The sequence below is a fragment of the Mobula hypostoma genome, chromosome 2, assembly GCF_963921235.1.
Source record: "Mobula hypostoma chromosome 2, sMobHyp1.1, whole genome shotgun sequence".
Classification (NCBI taxonomy): domain Eukaryota; kingdom Metazoa; phylum Chordata; class Chondrichthyes; order Myliobatiformes; family Myliobatidae; genus Mobula; species Mobula hypostoma.
The window spans coordinates 78,766,088-78,789,878 of record NC_086098.1 but is presented as its reverse complement, the minus strand read 5'-3'; the positions used below and the strand labels follow the sequence as shown (position 1 = coordinate 78,789,878).

The window sequence follows — 23,791 nt, the reverse complement described above, 5'->3', positions numbered from 1 at the left end:
TTGATCTTCGAGACCTCAACTTGACCTCCACCATTCCTGTTAACTGCCATTCCTTAATTACATTACGAACTGAGGAAACGGCTACCTGAAAACGCTTTGCTATCTTATAGCCTTCTCCTGCTCTGTGGGCATCATTTATTTTATTTTTCAGAGTGCTAGGCAGCTGCTGAGAGGAGCCCATGGCTGCTGATTGTTGGGACAAGGTTTGAGGAGTCAGGGTATTTATAAAGCTTTGAAATTTGCATCACCTGGCCTTTCCTAACGATGACTGTGAACAAGCCATAGCCCTAACAAGCTAATTAAGGTCTGAGACCTTGGTAAAAGTTATCTGAGAGCTCAAATCTCTTGGGGTGCCCAAACTTTTGCATGGTGCTCCCTTCCTTTTTTCACTCTAAAATTGTACAAAACAAAAGTAATACACTAATCTTGCTTAAAATGTTGAAAAGAATGTTCTATCTTTAACGTCATGACTTTTGGAGATCAGTTCATCGTCTACAAAAATTAGCCTATACGGCCCAGTTCATTCTGGGTAAAGCCCTCTCCAGCATTCAGCATGTCTACACGAAGCCTTGTCGTATGAAAGACCCTCACCACTAGGTCATACTCTCTTCTTGCTGCTGCCATGAGAAAGAAGTACATGAACCTCTGGACTCACGCCACCAGGTTCAGGAACAGTATTACCACCTCAACCATCAGGCTCCAGAGCCAAAGAAGTCAACTTCACTCGCCCATCACAGATATGTTCCCACAACTGATGGATTCACTTTCAAGACTCTTCATCTATTGTTCTCAACATTTACTGCTTATTTATTATTTTTATTTTTGTATTTGCACAGGTTGTTGTCTTTTGCACTTTGGTTGAATGCCCAAGTTGAAGTGGTCTTTCAATGATTTTGTTACAGTTGTTATTCTATTATGGATTTATTGATTATGCTCCAAAGAAAATGAATCTCAGGGTTGTATATGGTGACACACATGTACTTTGATAACAAAATTACTTTGACTTTGAGATGTATCCATTTACTTGTGCTAATAATTTCCTGATGAAGCAATGTGGTCTGAAACACTGACTGTTTAATCCCCTCCATAGATGCTGCCCTGTCCTGCTGCGTTCCTCTAGGATTTTGTGTGATGCACAAAATTGCCAGCATCTGTCAACAGGGGACCATTGTAGACGTCTTTGACTTTTAATTGATTTAATTCAGTTACTTTAAAATACTACAATGGATAACCAAGAATTGAACTGAGTGACTACAGGTGCTATGATCTGGAGGAACAATTTGCTGGAGAAGTTCAACTCATCTAGGCAGGACAGGAATTGGTGACATTTCAGGTCGAAACTCTGTGCCAGGATTGAGAGTGGAGAGAGGAAATGACCAGTAATAAAGAGGGGGAGTGGTAATGCTGGAGTCAAAGTGATTGGTAGACTGAGGAGGGGTGTAAGTAGAAAGGCAAGTCGTGCCAGATAGGGCAGAAACACAGGGGTAGAGTTGGGAGACAGTGGCAGGTGGAGTCAAAGAGGTAGATGGAGTTAGGTGGGAGGGAGGGGAAAGAAAAGATGGGAGACAGCTAATGAAGGGAGTTAAGCAGGAGTGCTAAGGGCTACCCGTGCTGGAATCTGATAAAGGAGGTGAGAGCAGGAGCTATTAAGGAAGAGGTGTAGAGCAATTGGAACCAGACAAGATAACTGAAACGGTGGGGAGGACACATGGGGGAACCATGGATGTATGAAGCACGTGACTGACACCAGGAAGGGGAGAGGGCTAAAAATAGGTGAAAGGGATAGGGGCGTTGAGGGAAATGGGACAAAAGTGTGATCACGAGAAATATTGAAGGGGAGGGGTGTAGTGAGAGGTAGGGTGGAATAACTATTCACTTTGTCCATTCATGTAAAATTGGAAAACTCATTGTCTATGCCATTTGGCTGAGACTACCCAGCCAGAATATGAGGTGTTGTTCCTCCAGTTAGCATTGGCTTCATTCTGGCAGAAGGCTGAAAGTGGACAGGGTGGCGTGGGAACAGGTAAGGGGAGTGAAATAGGAGTTCAGGATGGTCATTCCAGATTGAATACAAGTGCTCTGTGAAACAGTCGCCCAGTCTGAGCTTCACAGGTCCAGAGGCTACACATAAAGGTATATGTGTGTGTTTATCAAGGATGCATCTCACCCTAACCATTGACTTTTTACTCTCCTCCCATCCGGTAGGCGCTACAGGAGCCTCCATTCCCACACCAGCAGGCACAGAAAGAGCTTCTTCCCTGAGGCTGTGACCCTGCTGAACCTCACATTAAGCAGTATTGCACCCATATCGTACTGTCTCAGTACTTCTATATTTGTGTGCTGTAGCACTTACTTTTTATTCGCAATTATTTTGTAAATAACACTATTCTTTGCATTTCTGGTCAGGTGCTAACTGCATTTCATTGGCTTTGTATCTGTACTCGGCACAATGACAATAAAGTTGAATCTAATCTAATTCATTTCTTTTATACAAATTTTGCCTGAGAATACACAAATGTGTATTCCTATCACGACCAGCATTTCTGTAGGTGGGGGCTGACAAGCAGGTAAGATTCTTTCTGAGGGAGCAGGTGGCCAAGATGAACAAGTTAAGATCTATAAGACCATAAGATATAGGAGCGGAATTAGCCATTTGGCCCATTGAGTCTGCTTCGCCATTTCATCATGGTTGATCCAATTTTCCTCTCAGCCGCAGTCTCCTGCCTTCTCCCTGTATCGCTTCATGCCTTAACCAATCAAGAATCAACCAACCTCTGCCTTAAATATACGTCAAGACATGGCCTGAACAGCTATCTGTGGCAACGAATTACACTGATTCACCACCCTGGTTAAAGAAACTTCTCATCTCCGTTTCAAAAGGACGCTGCTCTTTTCTGTGTCCTATTATCCTAGATTCTCCCACCATAGGAAGCATCCTCTCCGCATCTACTCTATCAAGACTTTTCACCATTCAATAGGTTTCAGTTAGGTCACCCCTCATTCTTCTGAATTCTAGTGAATCCAGGCCCAGAGCCATCAAAAACACTTCATATGGCAAGCCATTCAATCCTGCAATCATTTTCATGAGCCTCCTTTGAATCCGCTCCAGTTTCAGCACATCCTTTCTAAGACAAGAGGCTCAAAACTGCTCACAATATCCCAAGTGAGGCCTCACCAGTGCTTTATAAAGTCTCAACATTACATCCTTGCTTATATATTCTAGTCTTCTTCAAATGAATGCTAACATCACATTTGCCTTCCTCACCACAGACACAACCTTTAAGGAATCTTGCACAAGGACTCCCAAGCCCCATTGTGCCTCAGATTTTTGAATTTTCTCTCCATTTAGAAAATAGTCTACCCTTTTATTTCTTCTACCAAAGTGTGTGACTATACACTTAACATTACCGTATTCTATCTGCCACTTCTTTGTCCATTCTCCTAATCAGTCTAAGTCCTTCTGTAGCCTTTCTACTTCCTGAAAACTACCTGCCCCTTCACCTGTCTTCATTTCATCTGCAAACTTTGCAACTAAGCCGCCAATTCCATTATTTAAGTCACTGACATATAATGTAAAAAGCAGTCCCAACACAGATCCTTGTGGAACACCGCTAGTCACAGGCAGCCAGCCAGAAAAGGCTCTCTTTAATCCCACTCTTTGCCTTCTACCAACCAGCCACAGCCTTATCTATGCTAGCATCTTTCCTGTAATACGATGGGCTTTTAACTTGTTAAGGAGCCTCCTGCGTGGCATCTTGTTAAAGGCCTTCTGAAAAATCAAGGTACACAACATCAATCAATTCTCCTTTGTCTATCCTGCTTGCTATTTCTTCAAAGAATTCCAACAATTTGTCAGGCAAGATTCTCCCTCGAGAAACCAATGCTGACTGCAACCTATTTCATATGCCTCCAAGTACCCTGAAACCATGTCCTTAATAATCGATTCCAACACCTTCCCAACCACTGAGGTCAAGTGAACTGGCCTATAATTTCCTTTCTTCTGCCTCCCTCCCTTCTTGAAGAGTGGAGTGACATTTGTAATTTCCCAGTCTTCCAGAACCATTTCAGAATCGAGTGATTCTTGAAAGATCATCACTAATCTCTTCAGCCACCTCTTTCGGAACTGGGTTGTACATCATCTAGTGCTCCCTAGCAATGGCAACTTCACCCACTTTTGACCCCTGATATGCTGGAACTTCCATCATACTGCTAGTGTCTTCCATAGTGAAGACAGGCACAAAATACTTATTCAGCTCATCCGGCATTTCCTAGTCCCCCATTAATAACTACCCAGCACTTTTCCAGTGGTGCGATATCCACACTCGCCTCTCTTTTACACTCTATGTACCTGAAGAAACTTTTGGTATCCTCTTTTGATTGGCTAGCTTACTTTCATATTCCATCTTTTCCTTTTTAATAACTTTTGTAGTTGTCTTCTGCTGGTTTTTAAAAGCTTCCCAATCCTCTAACTTCTCACAATTTTTTGCTCTATTATATACCCTCTTTGGTTTTTATGTTGGCTTTGACTCCTCTTGTTAGCCATGGTTGTATTGCCTTGCCTTTAGAATACTTCTTCCTTTTTGGGATGTACATGCCCTGTGCCTTCTAAATTGCTTCCAGAAATTTCAGCCATTGCTGCTCTGCTGGCAACCCCACCAGTGTTCTTCTCCAATTAATTCTGGCCCCCTTCTCTCTCATGTCTCTGTAATTTCCTTTACTCCACTGTAATACTGATACATCTGACTTAAAGCTTCTCATTCTTAATTCAGGGTGAATTTGATCATATTATGATCACTTTCCCCTACGGGTTCTTTTACCTTAAGCTCTCCTGCTCATTGCACAACACCCAATCCAGAATAGCTGGTCCCCCAGTGGGCTCAACCACCAGCTGCTCTAAAAAGTCATCTAGTAGGCACTCTAGAAATTGTCTCTCTTGGGATCCAGCACCAACCTGAATTCCCAATCTATTTGCATAATGAAATTCCCCATGACTATTGTATAACATTATCCTTTTGGCATGCATTTTCTACCTCCCGTTGTAATTTGTAGAACACATCCTCATTTCTGTTTGGTGGTTTGTATACAACTCACATCATGGTCCTTTTACCTTTGTAGTTCCTCAGCTCTAGCCACAACAATTCAACAGCTTCTGACCCTAGGTCACCTCTTTCTAATGATATGATTTCATTTTTTTTTACCAATGGACCACACAGTCCCCTCTGCCTACCGGCCTGTCCTTTTGATACAATGTGTGTCTTTGGACATTAAGCTCCAAGCCATAATCTTTCAGCCATGATTCAGTGATGCCTACAACATCGTATATGCCAATCTGTAACTGTGCTATAAATTCAACTACCTTATTGCATAAACTGCACACATTCAAATATAACACTTTCAGTCCTGTTCGATTCTGTCCATCTTTTATACTGCAACTCATCCTGTTGCCTGTAATCATTCTGTGGTGATGCTATTCAGCAGCAGGGATCGGAGATCTGATCAGGACTGATAGGAAGATGAATGCTGCTAAATGCAGAGAAATCCTGGATAAAAGAAGCCTGTTAGCCTCTGCCAAAAGCTTAAAACCATAAGGCATGGGAGCCGTAGTCAGCCATTTGGCCCATCAAGTCTGCTCCACCATTCAATCATGGCTGATCTTATTTTCCCCTCCTCAGCCTCACTCCCTGTAACCTTTGATGCCATGTTCAATCAAGGACCTATCAAGCTCTGCCAATGTGCACCAAGATTTCTGACTGCTCACCCTCTCAGGGACATTCCTGACCCTGGCAGCAGGGAGGCAACATACCATCTGGGTGTCTCTATCATGCCCACAGAATCTCGTCTGTTCCTCCGACTATGGAATCCTCTATCAACACTGCAGTCTTCACCTCTCTGCTCTTCTGAGCCACAGCACCAGACTCAGTGCCAGAGACTGGTCACTGTGGCTCACCCCTCGTCAGTCATGCCCCTCAACACTATCTAAAGTTGTATACTTATTATCAAGGGGAAACAGCTACAGGTGTACTCTGCACTGGCTGTGGATTTCCCTTCCTTCTCCTGACAGTCATCCCGTTATCTGTCTCCTGCAATCTAGGGTTGATGACCTCCTTGTGGAGGAAGTTTATCTTTCAGCAGGACAATGACCCAAAGCATATTGCCAGTGTGGCTTCAAATGAAGAAACTTGATGTCCTTGAGTGGCCCAGTCAGGGCCTGACCTCAACTTGATCGAACATCTCTGGTAAGACTACAGATTGCTGGTTGCTCCCCCTCCCCACCCCCCCTACCACCTCAACTAACCAGGCACAGCTTGAACAATTTTGCAAGGTGGAATGGGGAAATCTTGCTCCATCACGTTGTGCAAAACTCAAGAGACTCATCCATAAAACTACTGGTTATAACAGCTGTGAGAGGTAGTTCACCTCAGTACGAAGCAAAGGGGGGAATGAATACTTTTGAACTACTGAGAATTCAGCTTTTGAATTTTTACTTTTTCATACTTCACAATTTTCCCTGTTTTATGGGGCATATGATTCACAAATAAAAAAAATTAGTTAAATTGATTTCAACCCCAAGTTGTAATAGTCATTTATGTGAACAAAGGGTTGGGGGTTGAATACTTTTCCATGGTACTGTACGAACTTTACTTTGAGCTTTAGATTTTCCAAAATGGTCGTGCAAATGAGGGACTTAACTTATGCACAGTGACCAAAATAGCAAGGTTTCATTTACTCAGCACGTTCCACAACACACTTACAAAGATAACAACACTTCCACCTGGATAATAAGCAGACATTAACTGCGACTCAACGTAAGTGATGTACTGAAACCAGAAGCTACATCAGTGAAGTAGCTAATCAAAAAAAGGGGCATAATTTTAAGGCGTTTGGAGGAAAGTATAAGGGGGGGGGGTGTCAGAGGTAAACATTTTACACAGAGAATGGTGGGTGCCTGAAAAATACTGCTGGGGGTGTGGTAGAGGCAGATACATTATGGGCATTTAAGAAACTACTAGATGGGCACATGGAAGCACATTGAATATTGGCTGTGTGCCAATGTTCATCTGTTACTGGTGTTTCACAAATTCTACTGTATTTCTTTATTTTCCTACAAGTACAAGGTGACAAATACAAACTTTGATAATAAAGTTACTTTAACATTAGATATCCCAGAATGTCATCAATAGAGAAGGTCTGAGATTCAAGAGATTTGACGATACAATGGCTTTTGATACAATGAGTAGCCAGAAACTATTTTCAATTTCAAGAAGGTTGATGACATATTTAAGATAACTATTATTTTATTGTGATTAAGAGGAAAATGAATACTTTTCATCTACAGTGAACTGGAATGTAGAATGCGCTGAAGGGATTGAAGGGTGTTCAATAGCAATTTTCAAAAAGAAAAGAATTGGATAAATACTTAAAAAAAAATGTGGACCCAAGGGAAAAGTGCAGATATCTATTGAAGCAGCAGCACAAGCAAGTCAGACCAAACAGCATCTTTCTGTACAATGAAATTCAATCAACAAGTGTTACAAATAAAACAAGAACCTTTTAAAGATCACATTAGGGATACAATTAAGTCACTGGTAATGCATTTTTTTTCCAAAACAAAAGCTTGTGAAGTAAACTCAGTGACCTTCATATAGCATGCCCATATATTGCTGAGAATAGGTTGAGCGAGCTAGGACTTTACGCTTTGGAGTGAAGGAGGATGAGAGGTGACTTGATAAAGGAGTAAAATGATAAAAGGCATAGATCGAGTGGCTAGCCAGAGACATTTTTCCAGTGTGGAAACGGCTAATATGAAGGGGCATAACTTTAAGGTGATTGGAGGAATTGGGGGATGTCAGAGATGGTCCCCTACCTCACTCCCCCCCCCCCCACACACACACAGAATACTGGGTTCGTGGAATGCAGGGCTAGATTGATCTCAGAGTAGGTTAAAAGGTTGGCACAACATTGTGGGCTAAATTGCCTGTGCTATGATATGTTCTGCTCTATTTGGTGGACTGAATCCCTAAGACCATAAAACATCGGAACAGAATTAAAACATCTGGCCCATTGAGTGCACTCTGCCATTCAGTCACGGCCGATCCTTTTATACCCTCTCCTCAGCACTACTCCCCGGCCTTCTCCCTATTACCTTGATGCTGTGTCCAATCAAGAACCTATCAATCTCTGCCTTAAATACACCCAATGATGTGGTCTCCACAGCTGCTTGTGGTAACAAATTCCATAAATTTGCCACCCTCTGGCTGGAGAAATTTCTCCGCATCTTTATTTTGAATGGATGCCCCACTATCCTGAGGCTGTGCCCCCTTGTCAAAGACTCCTCCACCACGGGAACCATCCTTTCCACGTTTACTCTGATAGGCCTTTCAACATTCGAAAGGTTTCAATGAGATCCCCCCTCATCCTTCTGAATTCCAGTGAGTACAGACCCAGAGCCATTAAATATTTCTCATATGATAACCCTTTCATTCCCAGAATCATCCTTGTGAACCTCCTCTGGACCTTCTCCAATGCCACCACACCTTTTCTTATATGAGGAGCCTAAAATTGTTCACAATACTCAAGGTGAGGCCTCACTAGTGTCTTATAAAGCCTCAGCATCATATTCCTGCACTTCTATTTGAGACCTCTTGAAATGAATACTAACATTGCATTTGCCTTCCTCACCACTGACTCTACCTGCAAGTTAACCTTTAGGGTGTTCTACACAAGGATTCCAAAGTCTCTTTGCATCTCAGATTTTCTCCCCATTTAGAAAAGAGTCTGCACATTTATTTCTACCCTGTATTTCATTTGCCACTTTCCTGTCCATTCTTCTAATATATCAAGTCCTTCTGTTTCCTCAACACTACCCTCCCCTCCACCGATCTTTGTATCTTCTGCAAACTTGGCAACAAAGCCATAAATTCCACCAGCTAAATCACTGATTTACAGTATAAAAGGAAGCAGTCTGAACATTGATCCCTGCAGAACACTATTAGTCACTGGCAGCCAAACAGAAAAGGATCCTTTTATTCCCACTCGTTGTCTCCTATCAATGCTCTAACCATGCCAGTAACTTTCCTGTAATGCCAAGGTCTCTTAACTTGGTAAGCAGCCTCATGTTAGGCACTGTGTCAAAGGACTTCTAAAAGTCCAAATATATAACATTCACTGTATCCATCCTACTTGTAATTTCCTCAAAGAATTCTAACAGGTTTGTCAGGCAAGATTTTCCTTTAGGGGAACCATGCTGACTTTGACCTACCTTGTCCTGTGTCACAAATTACTCCATAACCTCATCCTTAACAATTAACTCCAACATTTTCCCCAATCAGTAACTGGTCTACGAGGGGTGATTGATAAGTTTGTGGCCTAAGGTAAAAGAAGTTAATTTTAGAAAACCTAGCACATTTATTTTTCAACATAGTCCCCTCCTACATGTACACACTTAGTCCAGCGGTCGTGGAACATACGGATCCCTTCTTTGTAGAAATGGTCCACAGCAGGGGTGATTAATAAATTCGTGGCCTAAGGTAGAAGGAGATGAGTTATACAGCTCTCATTACATGCACGTGCAGTTCAACCGTTTGAGTGAAAATGCAGAAAGTTTGAAGTTAATAACTCATCTCCTACCTTAGGCCACGAACTTATCAATCACCTCTGTTGTGGACCACTTCCGGAGGTCTAAGATGCCGACCTCTACAAAGAAGGGATCCGTATGCTCCACGACCGCTGGACTAAGTGTGTAAATGTAGGAAAAATAATTGTGCTAGGTTTTCTAAAATTGACTCCTCCTACCTTAGGCCACAAACTTATCAATTACCCCTCGTATAATTTCCTTTCTGCTGCCTTCCTCCTTTCTTAAAGAATGGAGAGGCATTTGCAATGTTCCAGTCCTCTGGCACCATGTCAGAGTCCAATAATTATTGAAAGATCATTATAAATGCCTCCATAATTAATCTCTACTGCTGCCTCTGTGAGAACCCTAAGGTGCAGTTTTTTCTGGCCCAGGTGACTTTTGTACCCTTAGGACTTTCAGCTTTTTGAGCATCTTCTTTCTTGTAATAGTAACTGTACTCACTTCTCTTCCCTCAAACACTACAACATCTGGTACACTGCTAGTGTCTTCCACAGTGAAGACTGACGTGAAATACCCATTTAGTTCATCCAGAATCTCCTTGTCCCCCGTTATTAATTCTCCGGCCTCATCTTCTTGCGGTCCTTTATCCACTCTCATCTATTTTTTTTACATAATTGAAAAAGCTTTTACCATCCACTTTGGTATTGTTTGCTAGCTTGATTTCATAATTCATCTTTTCCCTTCTAATGATTCTTTTAGTTGCTCTTTGTAAGTTTTTAAAAGCTTCCTACCCCTCAATCTTCCCGCTAAATTTGCTTTGTTGTATGCCCTCTCCTTTGCTTTTACATTAGCTTTGACTTCCCTTGTCAGCCATAGTGGTACTATTTTGCCATTTGAATATTTCTTTGTTTTTGGAATACATCTTCTTCATTTTCCCCAGAAACTTACACAATTGCTGCTCTGCTGTTGTCCCTGCCAGCATCTCCTTCCAATTTACTTTTGACCAACTCCTCTCTCATACCACTGTAATTTCCTTTACTCCACTGAAACACTGCTACATCAGACTCTTTCTCCCCAACAAATTTCAAGTTGAGCTCAATCATACTGTGATCACTATTAAGGGTTTTCTTACCTTAAGCTCCCCAATCACCTCTGGTTCATGACGTAATGCCCAATCCAGTATAGCTGATCTCCTAGTAGGCTCAATAACAAACTCCTCTAAAAAGCCATCTCGTCGGCATTCAACAAATTCCCTCTTTTGAGATCCATTACCAACCTAATTTTCCCAAATTGACCTGCATGTTAAAATCTCCCATGACTATCATAACATTGCCCTTTTGACACGCCTTTACTATTCCCTGTTGTAACCTGTGGTTCACACTTCAACTACTGTTGGGAGGCCTTTATATAACTGCCATCAGGGTCCTTTTACGCTTGCAGTTTCTTAACTCAAATAAAAAGGATTTAACATCTTCCGATCCTAAGTCACATCCTTCTACTAATTTGTTGCCATTCTTTACCAGCAGAGCCATGCCACCCCCTCTGCCTACCTTCCTATTCCTCCGATACAAGGTGTAATCTTGGACATTCAGCTCCCAACTGCAACCAACCTTCAGCCATGAATCAGTGAAAGGCAACGGAGTTTACCACCACAAAATGAACTCACTTGAAACAACACAGACAAAACGCTGGAGGAACTCAGCAGGTCAGTTAGCATTAATGGAGGAGAATAAACAGTCAGTATTTCAGGCCAAGACCCTTCGTCAGAACTGGAAAAGAAGGGGCAGAAACCAGAATAAGGAGCTGGGGGGTGGGTACAGGCTGGCAGATAAAAAGTGAGACCAGATGAAGGTTGCAAATAAAACAGGAACTTTTTAAAAGATCACATCAGGGTGGATGGGGGGAGGGATGAAATAACAGGCTGAGGCAAAATATATGGAAGAGGTAAAGAGCTGAAGAAGGAATCTAATAGGAAAGGATATTAGACAATGGAAGACAGGGAAAGAGGAAGGTAGCCAAGGGAAGGTGAAGGGCAGGTGATAAAAGAAGGGGTGAGAGGAAAATCAAAATGAGGAATGGAAAAAGAGAGAAGGGGGAGAAATGATCAGAAATCAGAGAAATCAATGTTCATGTCCTGGCAACAGCCTTAGAAATTTTCTCTGTACTCTTGCAATGTTATTGATATCTTTCCTATAGGTAGGTGACATGAAATGCATACAATGGTGTAAATTTGGCCTCACCAACATCTTATGGAACTTCAACATTACATCTCAGCTCCTGTACTCAATACTACGATTTATGAAGGGCAACATGCCAAAAGCTTTCTTTATGATTATCTACCTGTGATGGTACTTTCAAGATTCTGTATTCCCAGTTTCCTTTGTTCTACTGCACTCCTCAGTGCCCTGCTGTATACTGTGTAAAACATATACTGGTTGCCCTGCCAAAGTGCAACACCTCACAATTGTCTGCATAAAATTCCAACTGCAATTTTCAGCCCATTTTTCTAGCTAGTCAAGATCTTAAAAGCTTTGATAGTCTTCTTTGCTGTCCACTACACCCTACTGCCGCTGGGTCCCACTGCCCACCTTATTCCCCCACTACCCTCTTTCCACCCAGCGACTCCCAAACTTCCCTCTACCCCTCATCGCCCCTCCATTTCTCTGATTCCTCATCCTCTCCTAACCCCGCTCTCACTAAACATCCCAACCCCCCCTCCCTCCTGATACCTCCCACTCATCACCTTCCTCCAAGCCCAGCCCCAACCCGTGCCGTGTCTTCACCATCCCCTCTGACCTTCCCCTCTCTGAGGCAGAATGTTCTGTCCTTAACAAGGGCCTCACTTTTGTCCCCCTCCGTCCACACCTCAGTGAGTTCCATGCCCACCATGACAGTGAACTCTTCTTCCGTCGCCTACGTCTCCGAGCCTACTTCTTTGGCAGGGATTCCCCTCCTGCTATAGATGACCCCTTCTCCTGTCTTCAACCCTCCTCCTCCTCCTGGACACCCCGCCCGGGCCTTCTACCTGCACTTGATCTATTCATCTCCAACTGTCGCCGAGACATCAACCATCTCAACTTCGCCACTCCTCTGTCCTGTTCCAACCTCACTCCCTCTGAACGCACTGCCCTCCACTCTCTCCGCACTAATCCTAACCTCACCATCAAACCTGCCGACAAAGATGGTGCCGTAGAGGTCTGGCGGATGGACCTTGACCTTACTGAGGCAAAACGTCAGCTCTCTGACACCTCCTCTTACTTATCACTGGGACAGGACCCCACCAAAAAACATCAAACCATTGTCTCCCGCACCATCACTGCCCTTATCAACTCAGGAGACCTTCCATCCTCAGCCACTAAACTCATTATTCCCACACCCTGTACTGCTCGGTTTTACCTCCTCCCAAAGATACACAAGCCTGACTGTCCCAGTAGACCCATAATTTCTGCCTGCTCCTGTCCCACAGAACTTGTATCTGCCTACCTGGACTCCATTTTGTCACCCATAGTTCAGTCCCTCCCCACCTACATCCGGGATACATCCCATCCCATCCCCTCCACCTCTTCAATAACTTCCAATTCCCCGGTCCCAACCGCTACATTTTTACTATGGATGTCCAATCCTTATACACCTCCATTTCCCATCAAGAAGGCCTCAAAGCCCTCCGCTACTTCCTGGATAATAGACCTCACCAGTTTCCCACCACCACTACCCTCCTCCGGTTGGCGGAACTGGTTTTCACACTTAATAACTTCTCTTTTGGCTCTTCCCACTTTCTTCAGACTAAAGGTGTAGCTATGGAAACTCGCATGGGACCCAGCTACGCCTGCCTCTTCGTTGGTTATGTGGAAGTCTGTACTCCAGACCTATTCTCGTACTGCTCCCCAACTTTTCCTTCGGCACATTGACGACTACATTGGTGCTGCTTCCTGCACCCATGCTGAGCTCGTCAATTTCATCGACTTTACTTCAAACTTCCACCCAGCTCTCAAATTCACTTGGTCTATCTCGGACACTTCTCTCCCCTTTCTCGATGTCTCAGTCTCTATCTCTGGAGACAGACTGTCCACTGACATCTTCTACAAGCCCACTGACTCTCATAACTACCTCAATTATACCTCTTCCCACCCCGCCACATGCAAAAATGCCATTCCCTATTCCCAGTTCCTCTGTCTCTGCCGCATCTGCTCCAAGGATGAGGCTTTCTGTTCCACGACATCTCAAATGTCGTCTTTCTTTAAGGATCCTGGTCTCCCTTCTACCGTCATCAATGATGCCCTCACCCACGTCTCCTCCATTTCCCGCACTTCGGCCCTCACCCCATCCTCCCGCCACCACAACAGGGACAGAGTTCCCCTTGTCCTCACCTACCACCCCACCAGCCTCCGGATCCAGCACATTATTCTCCACAACTTCCGCCACCTTCAACAGGACCCCACCACAAAGCACATATTTCCCTCTCCACCCCTCTCCGCTTTCCACAGGGATCAGTCCCTCCGCGACTCCCTTATCCACACGTCCATCCCCACTGATCTCCCACCCGGCACTTATCCCTGTAAGCATAAGTGCTACACCTGTCCCTACACCTCCTCTCTTGCAACCATTCAGGGCCCCAAACAGTCCTTCCAGGTGAGACAATACTTCACTTGTGAGTCTTTTGGGGTCATCTATTGCACCTGGTGCTCCCGGTACGGCCTCCTCTACATCGGTGAAACCCGACGCAGATTGCAGGACCGCTTCGTCGAGCACCTCCACTCTGTCTGCCACAACAGACAGGCTCTCCCAGTAGCCACCCACTTCACCTCTGCTTCCCATTCCCATTCAGATATGTCCATACATGGCCTCCTCTACTGCCATGATGAGGCTAAACTCAGGTTGGAGGAGCAACAACTCATATACCGTCTAGGTAGTCTCCAGCCCCTTGGTATGAACATAGAATTCTCCAACTTCTGGTAATTCCCTCCCCCTCTCTTCCTCTATCCTTATTTCACTCTACCCTCTCCACCAGCTCCCTCATGGTTCCGCCTCCTTCTTCTACCACCCATTGTTTTCAGGGCTATGACATCAATGCTTCCCCTTCCCCACTCCTTTGTCTTTCAAATTACTGGTCTACCAACTGACGCTACAAGCATTCTACAAATCCTTCCCCATCTTTCATTCTTCAGTCCTGACGAAGGGTTCCGGCCCAAAATGTCGACTAATCGTTTCTTAAACACAAAATAACCTGCAGATGCTGGGGTCAAAGCAACACTCACAACACGCTGGAGGAACTCAGCAGGCCGGGCAGCATCCGTGGAAAAGATCGGTCGACGTTTTGGGCCGGAACCCTTCGTCAGGACTGTAGGGGGAAGGGGCAGAGGCCCTATAAAGAAGGTGGGGGGAGGGCTCGTTTGTGTTGACTCGTTTCTGACTGATGCTGCCCGACCTGCTGAGTTCATCCAGCGTACTGAAAGTGTTGCTTTGCCCCAAACTTGGTGCTGTTAACAAATTTGGTGATCCAGTTTACCACATTATCATCCAAATCATTTATATAGATAACAAATAATAATGGACCCAGCACCGATTCCTGCGACACCCCAGTAGTCACAGGACACCAGTAGGAAGGGCAACTATCTAATAACACTATATGACTTCTCCCGCAAAGCCAATGTCGAATCCAATTTACTGCTTCATCCTGAATGCCAAGTGCCTAAACCTTCTTGACCAAGCTCCCATGTGGGACCAAGTCCATGCAACGTCCACTGATTTCAGCAACTTTCCTGAAAAACTTTACGATTGGTTAGATGCACAAAGGCCTATTGACCATCCCTAATCAGGTGTGTTCAAAGGAGATTTGTAGGGCAAGATAGATTAATTTCCCCCCCTTTTCATTAAACACAGAGAGTGATGGGGGCCTGGAATGATGGTGGAGGCAGATGTGATAGGGGCCTTCAACAGACTCTGAAATAAGCATATGAATAGAAAGAATTCCTCTGTTCCTGTGCAGCACTGTTCTATGTTCCATCTTCCATAAAAGAGGAAGCATACAACACACCTTCTCTGTAACTTCCTATGTTTGGCTGCAGCTCTAAGTCTCCAGATTGGGGTGAAAACCTCAGCTCAGAAGTTGAGACCTTCTTCAAAGAAACGTCATGAGACAAAAAAAAATGAATGATTTTGTTTATCTCTTGAACTTGAACCATCAAGAGAAGAAGTGGACTAACTCAGCATAATGCTCTTTAGAAGCATTCTTTGGCAAGGGTTCTTAATGAGGATGGGTATGGTGTCTGTTGTGAATGTTTCATTAATTATTCAAACTTGGCCAGATAGAGGGCAAGAAGTGACCAACTTATGACACTACAGGGAGCCACATGGCTCATTAGCCCCATGTTGCTTCCTATGAAATGATGTGATTATTATTCTTGAGCTTTCTTGTCGCTGCAGCCATTGGGATCCTGGATCTGTGTGGGTATCTTCACTCACCTCGGCTCCTAATTGAGATGGATTCACTTTCGGGGACTCTGCAGCTCCTGTTCTCAGTGTTACTTGTTTACTTTTTTTTAAAATGATTGGAACAACATGTCTAATTTTACACATTGAGTGTATGTCGCTCTTTGTTATGTGTGCTTTTTTATGGATTCTATTGTGTTTTCTCTTGTAGGTGCCTGCAAGAAAATTAATATTAAGGTTGCACATGGGATACATACTTTGATAACAAATTGACTTTGAACTTTGAGATTGCTATCACCAGGTTAAGACGGGCACATATCTGCAGTACTTCAGTAAACTTCTCTGAATAATAATAATAATAATGCTTCAAAAGGGCATTATACCCAGTTAGCCCACCTCTTATCTGGGTGCTAGCTCAAGTTCAAAAGAAAACAAAATAATTTATTGCTTTTATTGTCCAGTGATGTTTCTTTAAAAAAAATACTAAACGTTTAAAAAAAACTTATTTCAGTTGAACCATTCTAGCAAGCAATGTCCATGGTAATAAAATGCCTGCATACATTTTGTTATGTAAATATCATTCACTTCTAATGATCTTGTCTTGTTTTAGAAGACAAAAAAGGTGCTGTACCTGTAATATTCCACCTGATGCCACGCCCTGTAAAAACCATCCAGAGATTCCTCACCTTGACGTACATAGGTCGTTTTACTTATATATACACCTAGAAAAACATCAACACTGTTAACAGATATTAAATGATAGTGGATAAATCCCAAAACATCTGAGTTATCATTATTTACTCTTTCTCACTTCATCCTTGGGATTCTTAATCTTATTTTTAATTTAGCTATATAAAAATGGCATGGTTCCTCAAGGCTCTCATAACTGGGGTGTGGGGTGGCACCGTCACAGTAGTGGGAATACACTTCCATTACCTATCAAATGTTCCCAATGGTATGCATCCCAAATTGCCTCTGATAACCAAGTCCACCTCCTGGTTTCATGTGGGGCTTAGCTACTAAGACCACTAGAGCAGTTTCTACCAACAGAAGGGACAAAGGCGGGTTACTGGTTAAACCCAGACTCTTTACGGGATGGGGCTTGTGGTTGGCAGCTCATGAAGGAGGAAAATTCTGATCTCAAACCTCAGCTGCCTTGTGAAGGCTTGGGGAGTAAACTCTGACGAAAAATCCAGAGCTGTATTCCCTAAAGTAGTGCTATGTTGAGTTTAATGCTGACTGAGAACGCCTGCAACACCACGTGCTGAACTGTTTTGGTCTCTGCTGTTACTTCCAATTCATCAGCTGCGGTGAGAGGAGGAGCCCACTGCATGGCACCAGCTCGTTCTCCATATTGTACTGCCCTGGGATATGTATGACTTCCGACAGCTAGGACTCAACATCTAAGGTCAACCCTGACCAGGACAGGGCCATCAAAATGGGATGATTTAAAAAAAATACCGATGAAACTAATATTTGTTCTCATGCAACAATTCAGAACTGTTTTCCTCACTGCAGTTTCAAATATTCAGGCTTGCAGATATTGGAAATGGTTGGGAGTGAAAATGAAGCGATTTCACTATTTCAGCAAGTTATGACTATAAAGATTTAGAGGATGAATTTTCTACCTCTTTTACCATTCAACTTCTCAGCTCTTTACTTCATCCCTCCCCCTTCAGGTTACACCTATCACCTTGTATTTCTCTCTTCCCCCTTAAAATCTACTCCTCAGCTTCTTTTCTCCAGTCCTGCTGAAGGGTTTTGGCCCAAATCATTGACTGCATTGACGGCACTCTTTTCCATAGATGCTGACCGGCCTGCTGAGTCCCTCCAGCATTTTGTGTGTGTTGCTTGCTAGTTTGCCTTTTTTTTTTAAAGCTATTTCCATGTAACTTTGGTTAATTAGGACAGTTGCTTAATTGGGCCAAAATGCATTGGTACCTATGTGTCCCAATTAACCAGAATCCACTGTACTGTGTTATAGAACATAGAATAGTACAACACAGTACAGGCCCTTCGGCCCACAATGTTGTGCCGACCCTCAAACCCTGCCTCCCATATAACCCTCACCTTAAATTCCTCCATATACCTGTCTAGTAGTCTCTTAAATTTCATTGGTGTATCTGCCTCCACCACTGACTCAGGCAGTGCATTCCACATACCAACCACTCTCTGAGTAAAAAACCTTCCTCTAATATCCCCCTTGAACTTCCTACCCCTTACCTTAAAGCCATGTCCTCTTGTATTAAGCAGTGGTGCCCTGGGAAAGAGGCGTTGGCTGTCCACTATCTATTCCTCTTAATATCTTGTATACCTCTATCATGTCTCCTCTCATTCTCCTTCTCTCTAAAGAGTAAAGCCCTAGCTCCCTTAATCTCTGATCATAATCCATACTCTCTAAACCAGGCAGCATCCTGGTAAATCTCCTCTGTACCCTTTCCAATGCTTCCACATCCTTCCCATAGTGAGGCGACCAGAACTGGACATAGTACTCCAAGTGTGGCCAAACCAGAGTTTCACAGAGCTGCATCATTACCTCGCGACTCTTAAACTCTGTCCCTCGACTTATGAAAGCTAACACCCCACAAGCTTTCTTAGCTACCCTATCTAACTGTGAGGCAACTTTCAGGGATCTGTGGATATGTATCCCCAGATCCCTCTGTTCCTCCACACTACCAAGTATCCTGCCATTTACTTTGTACTCTGCCTTGGAGTTTGTCCTTCCAAAGTGTACCACCTCACACTTCTCCGGCTTGTACTCCATCCGCCACTTCTCAACCCACTTCTGCATCCTATCAATGTCTCTCTGCAATCTTCGACAATCCTCTACACTATCTACAACACCACCAACCTTTGTGTCGTCTGCAAGCTTGCCAACCCACACATCCAGGTCGTTAATAAAAATCACGAAAAGTAGAGGTCCCAGAACCGATCCTTGTGGGACACCACTAGTCACAACCCTCCAATCCGAATGTACTCCCTCCACCATGACCCTCTGCCTTCTTCAGGCAAGCCAATTCTGAATCCACCTGGCCAAACTTCCCTGGATCCCATGCCTTCTGACTTTCTGAATAAGCCTACCATGTGGAACCTTGTCGAAATCCTTACTAAAATCCATATAGATCATATCCACTGCACTACCCTCATCTATATGCCTGGTCACCTCCTCAAAGAACTCTATCAGGCTTGTTAGACACGATCTGCGCTTCACAAAGCTATGCTGACTGTCCCTGATCAGACCATGATTCTCTAAATGCCCACAGATCCTATGTCTAAGAAACTTTTTCCGCAGCTTTCCCACCACAGACGTAAGGCTCACTGGTCTATAATTACCCGGACTATCCCTACTACCTTTTTTGAACAAGGGGACAATATTCGCTTCCCTCCAATCCTCCGGTACCATTCTCGTGGACAACGAGGACATAAAGATCCTAGCCAGAGGCTCAGCAATCTCTTCCCTCACCTCGTGGAGCAGCCTGGGGAATATTCTGTCAGGCCCCGGGGACTTATCCGTCCTAATGTATTTTAACAACTCCAACACCTCCTCTCCCTTAATATCAACATGCTCCCGAACATCAACCTCACTCATATTGTCCTCACCATCATCAAGTTCCCTCTCATTGGTGAATACCGAAGAGAAGTATTCATTGAGGACCTCGCTCACTTCCACAGCCTCCAGGCACATCTCCCCACCTTTATCTCTAATTGGTCCTACCTTCACTTCTGTCATCCTTTTGTTCTTCACATAATTGGAGAATGCCTTGGGGTTTTCCTTTACCATAGTCACCAAAGCCTTCTCAGCCCCTTCTTGAGCTCCGTTCTTGCTTCCCTATATTCCTCAATAGACACATCTGATCCCCGCTTCCTAAACCTCATGTATGCTGCCTTCTTCCACCTGACTAGATTCTCCTCCTCACTTGTCACCCATGGTTCCTTCACCCTACTATCCTTTATCTTCCTTACCGGGACAAATTTATCTCTAACATCCTGCAAGAGATCCCTAAACATCGACCACATGCCCATAGTACATTTCCCTGCAAAAACATCATCCCAATTCACACCCGCAAGTTCTAGCCTTATAGCCTCGTAATTTGCCCTTCCCCAATTAAAAATTTTCCTTTTCTCTCTGATTTTATCCTTTTCCATGATAATGCTGAAGGCCATGGAGTGGTGGTCATCGTCCCCCAGATGCTCACCCACTGAGATATCTGTGACTTGACCCGGTTCGTTACCTAGATCTAATATGGCATTCCCCCTAGTTGGCCTGTCAACATACTGTGACAAAAATCCCTCCTGGACACACTTAAACTCTGCCCCGTCTAAATTCTCGGAAGTAATCAGGTGCCAATCATTATTAGGGAAGTTAAAGTCACCCATGATAAATACCCTGCCATTTTTGCACCTTTCCAAAATCTGACTCCCAATCTGCTCCTCCGTATCTCTGCTGCTACCAGGGGGCCTACAGAATACTCCCAATAGAGTAACTGCTCCCTTCCTGTTCCTGACTTCCACCCATACTGACTCAAAAGAGAATCCTGCTACATTACCCACCCCTTCTGTAGCTGTAATAGTATCCCTGACCAGTAATACCACCCCTCCTCTACTTTTTCCCCCCTATCCCTTTTAAAGCACTGAAATCCAGGAATATTGAAAATCCATTCCTGCCCTGGTGCCAGCCAAGTCTCTGTAATGGCCACTACATCATAATTCCATGTATGTATCCAAGCTCTCAGTTCATCACCTTTGTTCCTGACGCTTCTTGCATTGAAGTATACGCACTTTAGCCCTTCTACCTTACTGTCTTTACACCCTTCATTCTGCTTCTCTTTCCTCAAAGCCTCTCTAAATGTTAGATCTGGCTTTACTCCATGCACTTCTTTTACTGCTCTATCGCTCCGGGTCCCATCCTCTTTGCAAATTAGTTTAAACCCTCCCGAACCATGCTAGCAAACCTACCTGCAAGGATATTGCTCCCCCTCGAGTTCAGGTGCAACCCATCCAATCTGTACAGGTCCCACCTTCCCCAGAAGAGATCCCAATGATCCAAATATCTAAAACCCTGCCCCCTGCACCAACTCCTCAGCCACGCATTCAACTGCCATCTCCTCCAATTCTTACCATCACTATCACGTAGCACTGGCATCAATCCTGAGAACACCACCCTTGAGGTCCTGTTCTTTAGCCTTCTGCCTAGTTTCCGACACTCACACTTCAGAACCTCATCTCTCTTCCTGCCTATGTCATTGGTGCCAACATGTATCACAACTTCTGGTTGCTTTCCCTCTTGTACCGGGATGTCGTGCACCTGGTCAGACATCCTGGACCCTGGCACCCTGGAGGCAACAAACTATGCGGGTGTCCTTCTCACATCCACAAAATCTTCTGTCTGCTCCCCTGACTATAGAGTCTCCAATGACGACAGCTCTCCTCTTCTCCGTCCCACCCTTCTGCACCACAGGGTCAGTCTCAGTGCCAGAGGTCCTGACACCGTGGCTCACATCTGGTCGGTCGTACCCGCCAACAGTATCCAGGACGGTAAACTTATTATTCAAGGGAATGGCTATGGAGTGCTCTGCACTATCTGTCTGCTCACTTTCGCCTTCCCCTCCTCTGACTGTCACCCAACGACCTGCTTCCGGCAGCCTAGGTGTGACTACCTCCCTGTAGCTCTCATCTATGATGCCTCATTCTCCCTTATGAGTCGAAGGTCATCCAGCTGCTGCTCCAAATTCCTTACACGGTCTTCCAGTTCGCCCAACCGCATGCACTTCTGGCAGATGTGACTCTGCGGGAGAGGGGAGTTCTCCCAAGACTGTCACATCTCATATGAGAGGCACATCACCGTCTCAGGAGGCATTGTAAAGACTAACTGGGAAGAAGCTCGTCCTCCGCCTCTTCTCGTCGAAGCCTCTCGAGTTAAAGCCTCAAAGCTCCACTCCTTCACTGGCCCACTCACTCACAGGCCGCTCCACTTGAGTTACCACTCTATTTATTTGTTTGAGCTGTTCAAGCTGCTTGGTCACCTGACCTCGATTGCCCAATTAGCTGCTTTCTGCTGAGTCTGAGCTATTCAAATCTTGACTGACATGATTGCACAGTCCAACTGCCGAAACTGCCAGAATCGCTCGAGTCAAAGCCTCAAAGCTCCACTCCTTCACTAGCCCACTCACTGGCCGCTTTCCAAAGGCCGCTCCGCTTGAGCTACCCCTCTATTTATTTGTTTGAGCTGTTCAAACTGCTTGGTCACCTGACTTCGACTGCCCAATCAGCTGCTTTCTGCTGAGTCTGAGCTATTCAAATTTTGATTGTCTTATCAACTGCTTTCTGCTGAGCTATTCAAATCTTGATTGACTTATGCACCCGTCTGTGAGAATGTTGTTTTATTTGGAGGAATACTACATCTGTATGATTTAAGTACAATAAAGTAAACTTGAACTAAATTGTTGCAAACTTCAATGTCCCAACATTTGACCATAGCTAACTTATTATACCACCTAACCCCATTCTCTTGCCTTTCCTTGTAACCTTTGACACTCTTACAAATCCAGAACTTATCAACCTCTGCTTAAGAGAGAAACATAGAAAACCTACAGCACAATACAGCCTCTTTGGCCCACAAAGCTATGCCGAACATGTCCTTACCTTAGAACTATCTAGGCTTAGCCACAGCCCTCTATTTACCTAAGCCCCATGTACCTATCCAAGAGTCTCTTAAAAGACCCTATCATTTCCGGCTCCACTACCGCCACCCCATTCCACACACTCACCACTCTCTGAATAAAAAAAAACTTACCCCTGTAGCTACTTCCAAGCACCTTAAAACTATGGCCTCTCGTGCTAGCCATTTCAGCTCTGAGAAAAAACCTATCCACAAGATCAGTGCCTCTCATTATCTTGTATACCTCTATCAGGTCACCTCTCACCCTCCGTCGCTCCAAGGAGAAAAGGCCGAGTTCACTCAACCTATTCTCAAAAGGCATGCTCCCCAATCCAGGCAACATCCTTGTAAATCTCCTCTGCAGCCTTTCTATGGTTTCCACATCCTTCCTGTCGTGAGGCGACCAGATATACTCAGCGATTTGGGTTCCACAGCCATCTGTAGCAATGAACTCCACAGATTCACGAAGGTCAGTGGTTTGAATGGCAACTGTAAATTAACCCTTGTATATGACTGAGGCAGTCAACAGACTCTTGAGTCAGAACATGCCCACAACTTACTAACCCTAACCTGTACAACATTAGAATGTGAGAGGAAACTGGAGCACCTAGAGGAAATTCACATGGTCATGGGAAAAGTGTAAAAACTCTTTACCAACCAGATGTCTGGCACCTGCAACTACTTATTCTATGTCATTAATGCAACTGAAGTTCTACTAAAATCCAAACAAGCTGGAATTTCTCATTACCAACTCACCGTCAAATCGAACGCGAGGTCTTTCCAGGAACATGTGTCTCCAAGAACTGTACAACACCATGGTGCTGCATGCTCTGCCCCATACTTTCAGGCATGCCAAACGCCAGATTTCAGGATCTCTGGGGAAAAAGAAATTCAAGTTCAAGTTTAATAGTCATTCAACCATATACATATATACCGGTAAACCAAGTAGCCTTCCTCTGGGGCCAAGTGCAAAACACATGCTTACTGTCACACACAGCACATAGTTACAAGCCCCTGAGTGGCATGGCCTGAAGATTAATGGTGCATGGGATGTTGCGTTGGAACCGCCTTTCTGCAAGAACAAGTACCCAGCAGTTCCTCATCTTGCACTGGGTCAGTCACAGATGAAG

At 44.3% G+C, this 23,791-nt stretch overlaps 1 protein-coding gene across 4 annotated transcripts in view; it reads right to left on the bottom strand.

The window, feature by feature from the left end:
• The window catches only part of fbxo9 (F-box protein 9), a 132,803-nt gene that overhangs the window by 22,703 nt on the left and 86,309 nt on the right, over positions 1-23,791 (bottom strand). For all 4 annotated transcript variants that reach the window (XM_063039044.1, XM_063039041.1, XM_063039053.1 and 1 more), the window contains exons 8-9: positions 23,418-23,536; positions 16,635-16,725 (exon numbers count right to left, since the gene is read on the bottom strand). In XM_063039044.1, the coding sequence (XP_062895114.1) occupies positions 16,635-16,725; positions 23,418-23,536 (210 nt within the window). The remainder of the gene's footprint in view (positions 1-16,634; positions 16,726-23,417; positions 23,537-23,791) is intronic.